Raw genomic sequence first — 15,109 nt, forward strand, 5'->3', positions numbered from 1 at the left:
AACATTTCATTGATGTAGTGGACAGACGGCGGGGTCAGACAATGTCTGTCTTTGAGTGCACGTTGTCTGTGCTGGAACATCTGGTTGGGGTTGGGTGTCAGACAAGTGGACATAGGCCAGCAACAACATCTGCTGGGAGTCCACATGGCCATGCACACTCACGTTGCCATAGTGGCAGTACCTCCAGCACTACAGAGGGAGGTGTGCTGTCCACACTGTGATGTGGCAGGCCATGGGCACATGGTCCTGGGTGGTCCCATGGGAGACACAGTCCCAGCAGACAGCAGTCACCATCAGGTACTTGTACCGCATCTGACCTTGAGCATGTTGTTGCCCATGCTACTCCTGGTGAAGCCAGTTCCCATGTTTGTGACCAGAGACAGTGAACTGTCACCTCTACCATGTATGACCCACAGCTGTCCACTGTACACATGTGTAGGGCTAGCACTGAGCTTGACTGTGTACATGCACACGCTCCAACACCACTGTCGCATGCAGGTCAGCTACAGACACAAACAGCACCTCTCCATGGACCATGTAACCAGCACTCCTTCCTGACTCACACACGTGCTGTCAACTGTTTGGCACAGCCTAGGCCTCTGGCACCCCCACACCACACAATGTGCATGTGATTATACCTGTGCCGCATCCCTGCCATCCATGCCATCGATGCAGGGTCCTGCATATATGTGTTTGGTGCAAGGGTGACTATATATCTTTACATGCACTGGTGTAGCACAGTAGTGTTATGCCATGGCAGTTGTTGTGGGCCATGATAGCCACTGTATGTTGGCATGTGTCAGGACTATCCATCAAATGTAGTGTATCTTTGTTGCTTAATGGTACATTGACAGTAGTGTTACAGAATGACAGATGTGTCATGGAGCTTTGTATGTTTTTGTCCTAGGAGTCTCAGCGATGCAACAATGGACAAGTGATGGCAATACAGTGGCACAGGATGGCAGGCAGCACAGCAGAGATATGACATCAGCAATATTTGCATGGCTCCCTAGGTGCATATGTGTGGAACATTGTGTCAGGGACAATGGGGACAGTCCGTGTCATGCTGTCATACCCTGTGACATACTCTATTACCCTTGATACATGTCACCTGGGTAGTCTGCACATACAAATGTAGATGGTGGCGGATGTCAATTCTGCTTATGTAGTGGAGGGCAATTTAGGGCCAGGGGCTAGTCACCGACCTATAAAATGCATAACCAATGCACAGGGGTAGCCTACATAGTCATGTCTGTAGTGTTGTCTGGGGGTATATTTGCACAAACACACACACACACACACACACACACACACACACACACACACACACACACACACACACACACAGTTGGATGCTATGAGATCAGAACCCTCACCTAGCTAGTATTACTCACTACAGCTTGCAGTACTTATCACATGTGCCACGCTGTTTATCTGCTAATACACTGTCAGCCAGTGCTCTTAAGGTGGATGACATCAGCAGGCCTTGTAACGGAGGCCAATGTTGAGGCCAGTAGCTAGTCAGTGGGCATAAAATGCATAATCATTGCACAGAGATAGTCCATACGGGCTTGTCTAAAGTGTTGCATGGAGATACAGTCACACACAGAGTTGGAGGATGTGAGATTAGAACCTATCTAGTATTACACACTATAGCGTGCAGCGCTTATTGCATGTGCCATGCTGTTTATTTGCTAATACACTGTCAGCCAGTGCTCTTAAGCTGGATGACATCAGCAGGCCTTGTAATAGTGGCCAATGTTGAGGCCAGCAGCTAGTCAGTGGACATATAATGCATAATCATTGCACAGAGATAGCCCTTAGGGGCTTGTTTGAAGTGCTGCATGGGGATACAGTCACACACAGAGTTGGAATGTATGAGATTAGGACTCCTACCTATCTAGGATTACATACTATAGCTTCCAGTACTTATTGCATGTGCCATATTGTTTACCTGCTAATACAATGTCAGCCAGTGCTTTTACAGTGGATGACATCAGCAGGCCTTGTAGAGGAGGGAATTTACAGGCCAGCAGCAACTCACAGGGCCAGAAATGCACACCATTGCCCTGAGACAGCACATATGAGCATGTTCATTGTGTTGTGAGGGGATATATTGATACACACACACACACACACACACACACACACACACACACACACACACACACACACACACTAGGAGGATATGAGATTAGAACTCCTACCTAACTAGTATTACACACTACAGCTCACAGTACCTATTTCACATGCCACAGGTTATGTCTTTTGTATATGTTGATGCAGGCACAGTACTTGTGGAATATGCTAAGTGGCCTTGTGATAGACAGCATGTGTGCCCTGCAGAGTAATACTGCTTGGTACTGTTACTGTATACAGTGTCGTAGGGGTGGGATACCTGGTCATATACCTGCTGTGTGTGGACATCTACCAGTCTGCCCATATGTGGCTGTTTGCAGTTTGATAGGCAGACATGTGGCCAGGGACAATATGGTCTGTCCAACGACTGCACTGCACACATTATACATTACACCACCTGCGTACCTATGTCTGTCTGCATGGTGACAGCCTGCAGGCACAGGAGTCAGTGGGTGAGTGGATTATGTATTGTTGCAGTCTTGGTCTGGTGCCATTGGATGGCTGTTGTGATGTGTATGTGCAGATAACCTCAGCATTCAGGGGTATGTGGGAGCATTCGTACATCTCCGCCCATATCTATCTCAATGTGTATAACAGAGTTGTTTCCTTAAATGTAGCTGTGTGTGTCAGTATTGTAAATGTGTTCTGTAGAAGTATGTGGGGAGTCTATGCATCACTGTACTTTATATAGCTATATATATACATCTTGTTACCATATATATATATATATATATATATATATATATATATACACACGTGTGTGTGTGTGTGTGTGTGTGTGTGTGTGCGACATACTGATAGAGACACTAATTAAGTGTGAGGAAGATAAGGAGAGACAGATATGTACACATAGCTGCATGTCTGTACAGACATATTTCCACATAGCAGGTCTTTGGGTGGTAGAGGCAACAGACTTGGGCTCAAGCTAGCTAAGTGTAGGAGCATGCCCAGTGTAACTGTCAGTACTTACAAGGTGACTCCAGGCCAGAGCTACCTGTACTCCAGTCCATGATTATTGTGTGCTGCAGGCCATTGGCTGCTGTGCCTGTTACCACAGTACTGCAGCTGCTTGATATTGTCAAAGGCACTCCCTGGGTGTTGGCTGACCTTAATATGTGACTCAAACTTCAGAACTGTAAAGAGCTTCACAGACTGTCCAGACTCTTGATGCATATTTTTGGCCCATTCTACATAACCATTGTTGTTTTCTGACAAATTAGTGGCAAATCAATCAAGAAGTAAACTGATACTGACAGATATCTGAGTTTCAGACTCCATGCACAGCAGGACAGTCATCTGCATGCAGGACCTGTTATTCTATACACATTCTACATTTGTAGGAGTCATTATTTTAAACCTGTCCCAAGTTGAGGGCCTTGATCCTACTTTTATTCACTTTATTTGGCCAGATTTCTTGCTGCAAGAGGTTGAGAGGTATGATGTGAATGGGGTACATGATGAAACAACACACACAGGGTGATAGTCTGCATACCTCTCCTTGTGCATGTTTTTGCAGAATGTCCAGCATTTCGCCCCATATCACTGCTGTGTTCCTCATACATTTGTGGTTTCCTGGTGCTATACTATACATCAGTCACTGACTTGTTGTACCTACTAGCAAATTTAAATGATGGCCTTCGTATCCTGCAGCTAATCTGACCTGTTGCAGCCTGCTGTTAAACTACCCACCTGCTAGTTTACTCATAGTATGTATAACATCTGTAGGTATGGCCCTTTATGCCCCCACTCACTCTGGCTTTGTCCAGCTTTCTCACAGTAACAGAGTGAGGGGTTATGACACTATGTGGGACTACCACCATATGAGTACCTCACATGCAAAAGATTTTGGATGCTGCCAGATTTGAATGAGCAACACCATCACACATGTTACTGTCCCTGGCCCACTGAGCCACAACAGCTGCCAGACAGAGCAATTTCCTCCCTCACACTATCAACACAATAGGGGAATTGTCTGGGGTGCTGGGGGGCAGTTGTATGGCAACACTGAAGTGTTTGTAGTGGGGGACAACTAGCCTATGCTTTGCTGGCATGGACAGTCATGCAACTGTCCTATGACCCCACTGTTTGGCATCTCCCTGGACTCCTGTTGCGGAGTTTCCAGACATGTGGCCTAATGGCTATTATGAGACACATACTAGTGAACAGAGTACCTGCTGTCCAAAGTGGCTGTTTAAGCTGTACAAGTATTCCAGTATTCCAGTACAGATCTCTGCAAGTAGCCCAGTAGCACACCATATATAGCCCACTATATTCCCTTGCATACATGCAGCAGGTCCATACATATGCTACCATATTGTAGTACCCCTTAAAAGTGGTGCACAGGAGAGTGACTTACCTTAGGAATGCAGCAGTTGACAGACCTGTCATTCGGGTTTGACTCTGATGCAGGCAGTCCACAGCCAATATATGGTGAGGTACAGATTGTGTAGCCTGGCTGGCATCATTTTTACTAATATGTATGCGAGTTTGAGTACGGTGGCAGTCCCTAGGGCCCTAGGTTGTCAGTGCATGTGCTATGCATTGTCTGTTGGCCAAGGCCAGGGCATATTAGGCACACCAATGTCTGCCTGCAGGGACAGCATCAGGGGGTTCCTCCTCTGAGTCCCCTTGTGTGGCTGTGGTGACCTAGGCAGTTGTGGGAGGCTGTGTATTCCTTCCCTTTGCTGATCCTGCTGCAGCTGTTTCCACAGCATCACAAAGTGTAGCATGGCACATACCGTGAACATCTGTGCACATGTGGCTGGAGAGTACTGCAAGGCTCCACCAGATATATCAAGGCACCGGAACAGTGACTTCAACAGCCCATATGCAGGCTCTATGATGTTCCTGGTTTGTGTGCATGCCTCATTATGGTGTTCTTCAGTGGGTGTGTGTGCATTTCTGATGGGTGTCATCATCCATGGTTCCAGTGTGTAGCCAGCATTCTCAAGTAAATGGCCATGTGGGATGTCCCCCCCAGCAAACATCTGGTACAGCTGTGATGCATGCCAGATATAGGAGTCATGATAACTACCAGGGCTGTCAGTACAGACATTTATGATAATGCCCTAGGCATTGCACATGACCTGGCAGTTGAAGGAGTGATACCCCTTGTCAATGACGTACACTCTACCCTCTTCACCGGATGGTGCCTTGATGTGTACATGAGTGCAATCTATGGCACTCAGCACCTCAGGGTAGTGTGCTACATGGTAGGAAATTCACATGGTACTGGCCCTCTCCCCTAGGGGTGTGGGGAAGATAAATTTACACACTGGCATGTAGTAGCATGGCATTCATGAACTGGTGGTGTACCCTGAAAGTAGATGTCTGTGAGACCCCCATCATGTCCCCAGTTGGTCTTTGGAAAGTACCTGTATCTAGCATCCTAATAGCTACACATACCTTTGTTTCCACTGGGATGGGTCACCCTCTGTTGGCTCTAGGTCTGAGTTGAGGGTGGCAGAGATCATTGAGTTGTTGTAGCGCTGTACAATTTCCAGCTCATGTAGCTCCTGGTAGGTTACCCTGGTCCTGAACACTCTTCACCTTATCAGTCTAGGCCTATGGTCATCATCAGCAGCAGCTGCATTGACCTCAGCATCTAGCATATACATATGTAGCAGAGCTTCAGCAACCCCTAGCATTCTGTAGCTTAAAATTCCCAAGTCTGTACTCCAATTGTGCAGAGTATGGGAAAAATCAGATTGCAGGGTGTAGGCATACTTTATTGTTCTCTGCTGTAGGTGTACTCTGTGTGATTGGCTAGCTATGATACATTCCACCTGCCAAGTACATCATTAAGGGGTTTAATGGCCCTAGTTTCAGTGAAACAGGGCTCATCAGTAATTAATACATTATTGGATTTTTTTAGGCAGCCTTCCTTGCTGAGCACTGTGGCACTCCATGCAAACCTACACCACAAATATAAACAAGTCTTAGCAGTGAGCAGACAAGCCCCCATGGCAGGTCATGCTCAGCATGGCTGCGTGCCACACAAACATGCTCAAATACATGAAACCCAGGAAACAGAAGCCCCTAAGGTAAACACAGCTTAGCAGTTACCAAACCCCTCTCCCACTGAGCAGAACAACAAGCCATGCAAACAGGTGCCGTTGAGCTCCAAATAGCTTAAAAGTTTGAGGACACACCCCCCTATTGATATCAGCTACTCCTTCTGTGGACACCAACATGGTTCTTTGCCTACACAGATGGGATCTGCGGACACAGATACCCATTTCTGCTATTCATTAACCCCAGCTCATTTGCATGCAGATCCGTGCACAGTACATGGTAACTACACGGATTTAGGCCCTGCCTCATTAGCAACCACAGCAGTCCAACATTGTATATATTCCACACAGGGTCCTCTAATACGTTACTGTTTCATACTTACAAATTCTGTTTTTTACAATTATTTTTATTTTTTTTCCCTAACAGCATGTTTGTGCACTGGGGCATGCAGCGCAAACATATCCAGGGTATTAAAAAATGATTTTACATTATTTTCCATATGATTTTGGACACACAGTGGGTCCTTTTGCAAATATCTGTGTCCTCTTTACTATTTCTGCCACTGTAACCACACATTTGCAGCCCCTGGTGACATTTCTACATTCTGAACACGGATATTTTCCATGTACATTATGGGCACCAACACAGGGTCTGCACGACTGCCTATCTGCTTGCTGGATCACTCTACCTGCTTCATTTGCATGCATTTCACCTGCTTATGAGGCGATTTGCATGCCACAGACATGTCCGTATTTTCACGCACGTGCATGCCCCTCAGCTCCCTTTACTGGATCATACATCTGCTTACTTCCATGTACGCACCTTGCCACTATGCCTATATAGCAAATAAGTTCATGTAGGCTTTATTAAATCCCCCTTCTGTTTTGTGTTTGTCAAATACTGCAAAATATCTGCAGCAAAAATTATCTTCCCTGACAAGTGCACATCATCCTGTCTAAACACTTGTGCCAAAAATTAAGCTTAGATGCTCTACACATTTCCATTTTTTTAAAATGGGACATTTTGTCACATACGTATTTACCCAAAATATATCTCATTCATGGTAACATGACTCTTCTATACGTGATTTGTGAAAAATACATTCTAACACCAGTACAAGCTATGCTAAGAGGGGTGCAAGTTCCCTACTAACAGTCAAAGAGTCTTTGTGGATTAAATCAGTTGTGCCACCATGAATAAAAACAGATCCATATTTACTTACATTAAGGGATTTGAAGGCCTTTCTCACATTATTTGCTTTTGCACCTGACAAGCATAACACTATTCAATGTTCATTTCTTCATTGCAAATGTAAGTATGACTCCCTCTAATATTTGAATCTCCAACTACAAGAATATAATTTCTGACCAGATCTGAAGAATCCTCAGCTTCTAATTCAATAAAATCTGCTCTATCAATTGTTAAAAAGGAATGATCTTCATCATGAATAGTCTTATTAATCCCAATGTTTTTGTTGCTTATTACATTTGCAAGGCTACAATTCTCATCCAGCTGACTTTGTACATCTACAGCTTGTGCCATGTTGTTAACTTCCTCCACTTTTTCTTACAGTAATGTTCACCAACCCTTCCAATTTAAATTTTCTTCCTTTTCACCAGTCCTTTGCCACTTTTTCTCCCTTCTGCTTTGCAAAAATAATGCCTTCTTCTGTAGATTGAAGGTTTTCTGACAGAAACATTTTTTATCATTCCCTTTAATCTGTGTGTTACATAACATAGCAGTATCCTTTACAGTATACATTTTCTTTGTTTTATTTTATAGACATTAATCCATTTATTTTCTTGCTATGTATTGTAAACATTTTCCTTTCTTTATTTATTTTCTTGTATATGCTCTGAATCCTCAGATTGCCACATACCTGTATCCAGAATTCCAAAGTTTTCATCGCTATTATCTTGTTTAATAGGTATTGAGTGATCTTTACTGACAAATGACACTTCTGTTCTTAAATGTGTTCTATGTGCACTTTGCCTAATATTATTTATCTCAACGGTCCAGTCATTAATATATTTAACAGTAGTTTTCCAAGCTGTGCCAATTGTACAAATACAATCAACAGTAAGTCTGGATTTATACCACACCACACTCATCACATAGTCCCTCAAAACCTACACCACCAAAACACACACATAGAAACACAAAACACACACCTACATTCACGGAGGTTCTCAATAAAAACCTGCCCAAGCATCAGGGACATCCAAAGCATAAACGCAAGCAAACTCTACCCCCAACACAACCCAAATGACACATAGCCCACAAACTCAGTGTGCCACTCAACCACAGCCCATAAGGCATAACAACGTACCCAACACTCTAGTCACAGGTGTCTCTATAGTCAGGCACACTGATGTTCCACTCACTAGACTAAACAAGGAGAAAGTTACTGTCAGCTGCCTGTCAGGTGCCAGGATCCACCACATAATGCATGTACTCAGGTCACTCCACAATAAGTACAAATATGACACTGTCATTGTTCATGTTGGTGTGAATGACCTGAGACGCACCTCCCTGGACTACATGAAAAGAGACATGGAGGAGCTCTCCGATCTTGTATCCCAGGCAGGTATGACCCTAACCCTGAGTAGCATCCTGCCATCACCCAGAATGATACCACAGTACAAGGACAAAATGACTGACTTCAGCAATTGGCAAAGCTTCAGGTGTCATTCTAACGGGATCCAGTATTTGTCTGCCTGGGACGACATGATCGACAGTCCACGATGCTTTGCCAGAGATGGCCTGCACCTGTCGCCCTTAGGATTCCGGATACTGGCTAAGACTCTTGCCTCCCCTATAGTGCCTTTTTTAGGCAAGGTTCAAATGACAAATTCACCACTGTAGCAGGTACAAGCAAGCAAAATCTGAGGGTAATGCTACTCAATGCTAGAAGTCTAAACCTCAAAATGCACTCACTCGAGGCACTCCTTAAAATGGAGAACACTGACATCTGTGCAGTGACAGAGACCTAGTTCAAAGCTCCAGAGAGCACCCCTGCATTACCAGGCTTCAATTCATACCACACCTTTTGGCCACCTGACCCAGAAAGAAACACTAAAGGCGGAGGCGTGTCCATATTCATTAAGGATATCCACACCTCCAGGCTAGTTGCATAGCATAATGTATCCAAGATTATCCAAGTGCAACTAACTCTGGGCAAGACCGCAATCCAAATTGTAGCTTGCTACAGACCCCCCCACCATGCCCCAGGATTCACACTCCTCATTTCTTGATACACTGGAAAGTATTAGGGTACAACCCAACACCCTAATAATGGGCGATTTCAACTACCCCATCATTAACTGGGAAAACTACTCATGTACCAACTCTTTTGCTCAACGTTTTCTAGAATTCATAAATTCTAATTCCTTGGATCAACTTATTCATACCCCCACCAGGGGCAGCAATATCCTAGACCTGGTCATTACCAACATGGGAAACCGGTGTTCCACACCAGAGGTCAATTCCTCGTTGGTCAGATCCGACCACAAGCTAATCAGCCTAGACAATCACATCCCACCCCCAGCCCCAATTAGAGAAACCATTGTAAAAAACTTCTCAAAAGCCAACTTCACACTTCTTAAGACAGAAGTGGCAAACTTCATGACATCCATGCAGACGGACAATAGAGGTATGACTGCCGAATCCTACACAAATGCACTTTATAAGCACTTACACGAGTGCATGGATCATGCTATCCCTAATAGAACCAAGTTGTTATCCTCCAAAAAAGGGAAGCCAATCTGGTGGTCCTCTGCCATAAACAAACACTACAACAGAAGAAACAAACTGTTGCACAAAAGAGTAAAATCCCATGACTGGAGGAACTCCCTGGTCAACCCAACACTCAGATCTGCTCTGAGTTACAGCATAATGGCACTAAATATACAGAACCGACTGATATTGCCAACATCCTAGCAGATAGGTTCAGTGCTAACTTTACCCCCCTCTCACCCCCTAGAGGGCCCATCTCTATACCGGAAGAATATAAAGTTCCTATAATCACAGCTGCACAGGTAAAAAAACACACTCCCCAAAGCCAAGAACACAGTATCCATGGGACCTGACAATATCCCAGGCTGCATTCTACACGAACTACAGAATGAACTGGCACCCTACCTAAGTACCATGTTCAATCATAGCCTCACCTCAAGCTTTGTACCCACTGAATGGTGCACCGTGACAGTTATCCCACTCCACAAAGGGGGAGCCATGACGGACCCTGGGAACTACTGCCCCATTAGCCTGACAAGCCAGGTCTGCAAGGCCATGGAACGTATCATCATGGAACTCATAAACAAAGACATTGGTAATCTCCATACTCTGGACCCTACTCAGTTTGGATTTGTAAAAGGCAGATAATGTCTCCTAAACCTGATTGACTTCTTTGAAGCAGTCACCAAAGCCACAGATGAGGGTAAAATGGTTCACACAGCTTATCTAAATCTTGCCAAGGCTTTCAACACCATCCCCCACTCTGGAATTTTATAGATAAGTTCACTAAGCTAGGTATAAATCCCTATGTCACAAGATGGGTTGCCAACTAGCTCATGGACAGAACCCACACTGTGAAAGTAGCGGATTCCAAATCCGACATCAGACCAGTGACAAGTGGAGTACCACAGGGTTCAGTCCTGGGTCCTCTCCTGTTTGGTATCTACTTCTCTGAAGTGCAGGCCAACACAGAAGGTCTAACAAAGTTTGCAGATGACTGCAAACTAGGATCCATAATCGAAACTCCTAACGATGTGGACAAATTACAAAAGGGCCTCACTGAGACAGATACCTGGTGTCAAAGCCATGGCCTGAAGCTCAATGCCAAAAAGTGTATTGTCATCCCCTTTGGTAAAAACTCTGTACCCGTGAACTACCACATAGCTGGCAGTCTACTTAATGCCGAAAATGTGATAAGAGACCTTGGGACACAGGTGGACAGTAGTCTCTCCTTTGATAATCACATTGCCACAGTGGTCAGGAAATCCTTCTACGTGGCTCATCTCATCACAAAAGGATTCTCATCCAGAAAAAAAGAGGTCATTGTTCCCCTCTACTCATCACTCATTAGACCCATTATAGAGTAAAACGCCTCTTTTAGTATGTACCTCACAAGACATCTACAACAAGTGGAAAGACCACAGAAATATCTCACAAAGAGGATTACTGGCCTCAAACAGATGCCCTATGCAGACCGTCTCAAAAAGCTACAGCTTTACTCCATCGCATATCGCCTACTCAGGGGCGATCTCTGCCTAACATACAAAGCTATGTCAAACCCAGAGCTGTTGGACATGCTCCACTTAAAGAAATCCCAATCCCTCTGAGCTACACGCTCTAGGGACCTTAACCTTGTCACCACAATAAACAGAACATGCTGGAGGGATAGATTCCTGTCCCAGAGACTTCCCATACTCTGGAACAGACTACCTATCTATGTCAAACAGAGCTCCTCATTAGCATTCTTCAAGAAAAATCTTGATGATTGGATGGGAAATGGGAAATTCACCCTGGGATCACTTCTGTGGCTCTGCTCGACAGGGGCACAGGAAAATAATTTTCTTGGGTGGCAAAAGCCAGGGTACATTTTTTGGCTAGGCTTGTATGGGCCCTAGGGCCGATAGCCTAGTACCTACCTATGAACCTATTACTAATAATGGTAAGCAAATCATCTATCTTTTGTCATGAGGAATACAGATCACCAGTGTTATCAGGCATTACCTTAAAATATACATGGCACTGAGAACACTGTATTTGTGTTTTAGCAAATCATTAATGGCATACTCATTTAAGGAAACCTTTTTCAGCTGCAGACAAAGAATTCTAAAAGAAAAAGCTAATCAAAATCACTTATCACATAATTCAAAGATTTTAAGTCAACTTCTATGAGAAAAATCACATAAACAGTATACAACAAAATAAGTACAATAAAGACTTTGCTCTGACCTACTGTGCCAGTTGTGAAAGTCACAAGGAAGCTGGATTTCCATTACATCGCTTGCAGTCATACCTTGTTTTAACAGTAAAGATCAATAAATCACAAAACAACATATGACTGTTTCAGATAAGCACTCATTGTCAATATCTTCCACCTTCAGTCAGGAACTCTCATTTCTGAGTGGCATCAGATGTTAATACATTTACTATAATTTACTGTGCACAGGAAAATAATAAAGATAAAATCATATATACCTTGTGACAGATTTTTCAGGCAAGTACTTTTCCCGGCATATAATTTTCCTAAAATGCACGCCTTCATAGGAAATGGAGGAAGACTGGGAGTAAGACTATCTACTTTTGGCAGGTATATTGTATCCAACAGTCTGCGAACTGCATGGCCTAGTACACTGTTATTCTTAGACACTTCCTTTGTGGTGCACTCATCAGCTGGATGCCATTCTCCAGTCATTGTCTGTAACAGAAAAAGTATATAAAATTACATAGAAATTGCAAATGACGATCTAAATCCGAAGAATAAACATTTAATTCATTATGCAGTTTTGGGCAACAATTTTAATTTTGGCTGCATAACTGATTTTATAAAACTTAAAGCTAAAATATGTACATTTTGTTTATTCTATAAGCCAAGTGCCATGCTAATAACTGCCATCAAACTGGTGAAGGCCTTACCAGGTGATACAAGGATTAAACTGGATGGAAAATTTAGACTGTTACTAAATACAACTTTAGTTAATGGAATTAAGTTTCTTTCCAGCAATTATATTGAATAACACATTGTATCAAAAATTATGTTATTTATAATTTCATCATGATTATATTAGTGCTTATTCCACACTGCACTGATAAAACAAGCATGCCAGGCATTTGATTTCAAGGAAACACAGTTTGAACTGGGAAGATACTATGATACCCAAGAATATAGATTTTTAATTCATGTCTTAGAACTTTATATGTGCCCATATTTTGTTTGTTGCATTCTGAATTCTGTTTCCTACGCTGGCAACACTTAGACTATCTTTTAGTATTACAATATAAAAACAGCATCAGCAATAACAATCAAGAAAGCTTAATTTCTTATAGGTTCATGGATAAGTACTAGGCTAGCTGCTCTTGTAAGCCATTTTAAAGCTAACCAGTTTCCCTTTTTTATGCTCTAATTAACCTATCCCATTTGGTTAGAGGTTGGCTTTATCCATCCCGTCGTCAATAACTATATAACTGGGATCATACCATAGATAATTTGAGGGGACCTGTGCATGGGATAAAGCATTTAGAAGCTGCCTCTAGCCATTAATAGTACAGAGGGCAGTCCTGGGGTATAGTTTCTGTTTCCCATCCATAGATTCAAATTGCACTTGAATATGGGCATGGATTAAATTTCTTTTATGTGGATGAAGAGCCTGTTACAGAGCAGGGGTATCCTCTGTGATATACACCTGTTCCACCAAACTGTTTTGATGTTGCAAAAGAGGTTTAGATTCCTAGGCCAAGCATTTCTGATGCCATTTGACTTGCTGATGTGTAGTAAGTTCATCAGCACTGGGTCAGAGGATACCTTGTATGCTAGACACAGGTCACCTCTTAACAGTCATTAGGATACTGATTATAGTGACAGGGCTTTGAGTCACTCCATGGTGAACATGTTGTTTAGTCCTTGTATCCTTTTAGTAAGGTATATTTGTGGGTGTTCCAGTTGCTGCATGAGTCTGGACAGATACATGCAAAGGGAACATTATATTATATGACTGATCTAATGAGGGCTGAGTAAAGGGAGAAAATTACATTCCTGGATCTTGACACAATCCCTTTGTTTATAAGCTGGGCAATATAGAAAGGCTTTATTTTATTTTATTTTGAATTTGTTAACCAGGATAGAGCACTGATACCATTGGACCCATTTTAGTTTCAGCCTGGGGAAAACACAATAGACACATGACATTATATATAGACAGAATGACAAAATGCAACATATACATATGTTTTATACAAAGTGAATATCATAGTTGGCTTGAGAGTATAAAGACAATAGATAAATGACTTCATATACAGAGTGACTGAAAAACACAGTTCATACATTCATTAAATTTAAAGTGGCATCAGACGTGACATGCTGAAATAATCACAATGAAAATATAGTTAGAACAAGGTATATAGACAGAAAAAGGGAATGAAGAGGTTAAGTTATATAAGCAAAGAGATAACAGTTAAATATTCCCAGCATCCTGAAGTGTGCTTCTATTTCTGAACAGAAAATGGGCTAAGAGAAATGATCATTAATCTTCATGGCTTTATTCAAACTATCACCTCGACTACGAGAATCAACAAACCAACCAAAAATGAGAGCACCTTAGACTGGATGCTTATTAATAAACACCCACATACTTATAATGTAAGAACCTTACCAGATGATCTAAGTGATCATACTTAACTTATATTATAAGACAAAAGAATGACATTTCTAACACCCCTACTTATAGGATCTCACGAACCAAGAAACACTTTAATCCTGTACTATTCCAAAATGAACTCAATGCATGTGACTGGAAACCTCTAAAAATACTCCCACTAGATGAGGCTGTCAAATATTTTAACTCTAAATTTCTAGCAATCCTAGATGTGCATTCACCTAAATGATCTATTAGAATAAAATCCAAACCAGCCCCCTTGCTAACAAAAGAGACTAGACAAAAAATTCTACTTAGAAGCAAACCTTGGGCTAAAGGGAGAGCTAACAGGACTTCCCCTGAACAACAAACTTTTAGACAGCTAAGAAACATAAGAAAAAAAGCTATACTCACTGACAAAAGAACTACTATTGTAAACTACAGCAAACACACCAAAAGAATCCACAGAAATTTTGGACTAGCCTAAACAGAATCCTTCACCCCGGCCACTCTAGCACACCATCCCCTCAAGATGCTGATCATAATACCCCACATCAAACGGCCAACAACTTCAACACCTACTTCACAGAGACCAT

The 15,109-nt window shown here is 42.7% G+C and overlaps 1 protein-coding gene across 1 annotated transcript in view; it reads right to left on the reverse strand.

Annotated features, from left to right (window-relative positions):
- SPEF2 (sperm flagellar 2) overlaps window positions 1-15,109 on the reverse strand; it is a 2,540,087-nt gene that overhangs the window by 1,953,978 nt on the left and 571,000 nt on the right. Inside the window, exon 6 of the mRNA XM_044069998.1 lies at window positions 12,361-12,580. Coding sequence (XP_043925933.1) covers window positions 12,361-12,580 — 220 coding nt within the window. The remainder of the gene's footprint in view (window positions 1-12,360; window positions 12,581-15,109) is intronic.

This window comes from Protopterus annectens, chromosome 1.part0 (genome assembly GCF_019279795.1).
Source record: "Protopterus annectens isolate FY-2018-M chromosome 1.part0, PAN1.0, whole genome shotgun sequence".
NCBI classification, from domain to species: domain Eukaryota; kingdom Metazoa; phylum Chordata; order Ceratodontiformes; family Protopteridae; genus Protopterus; species Protopterus annectens.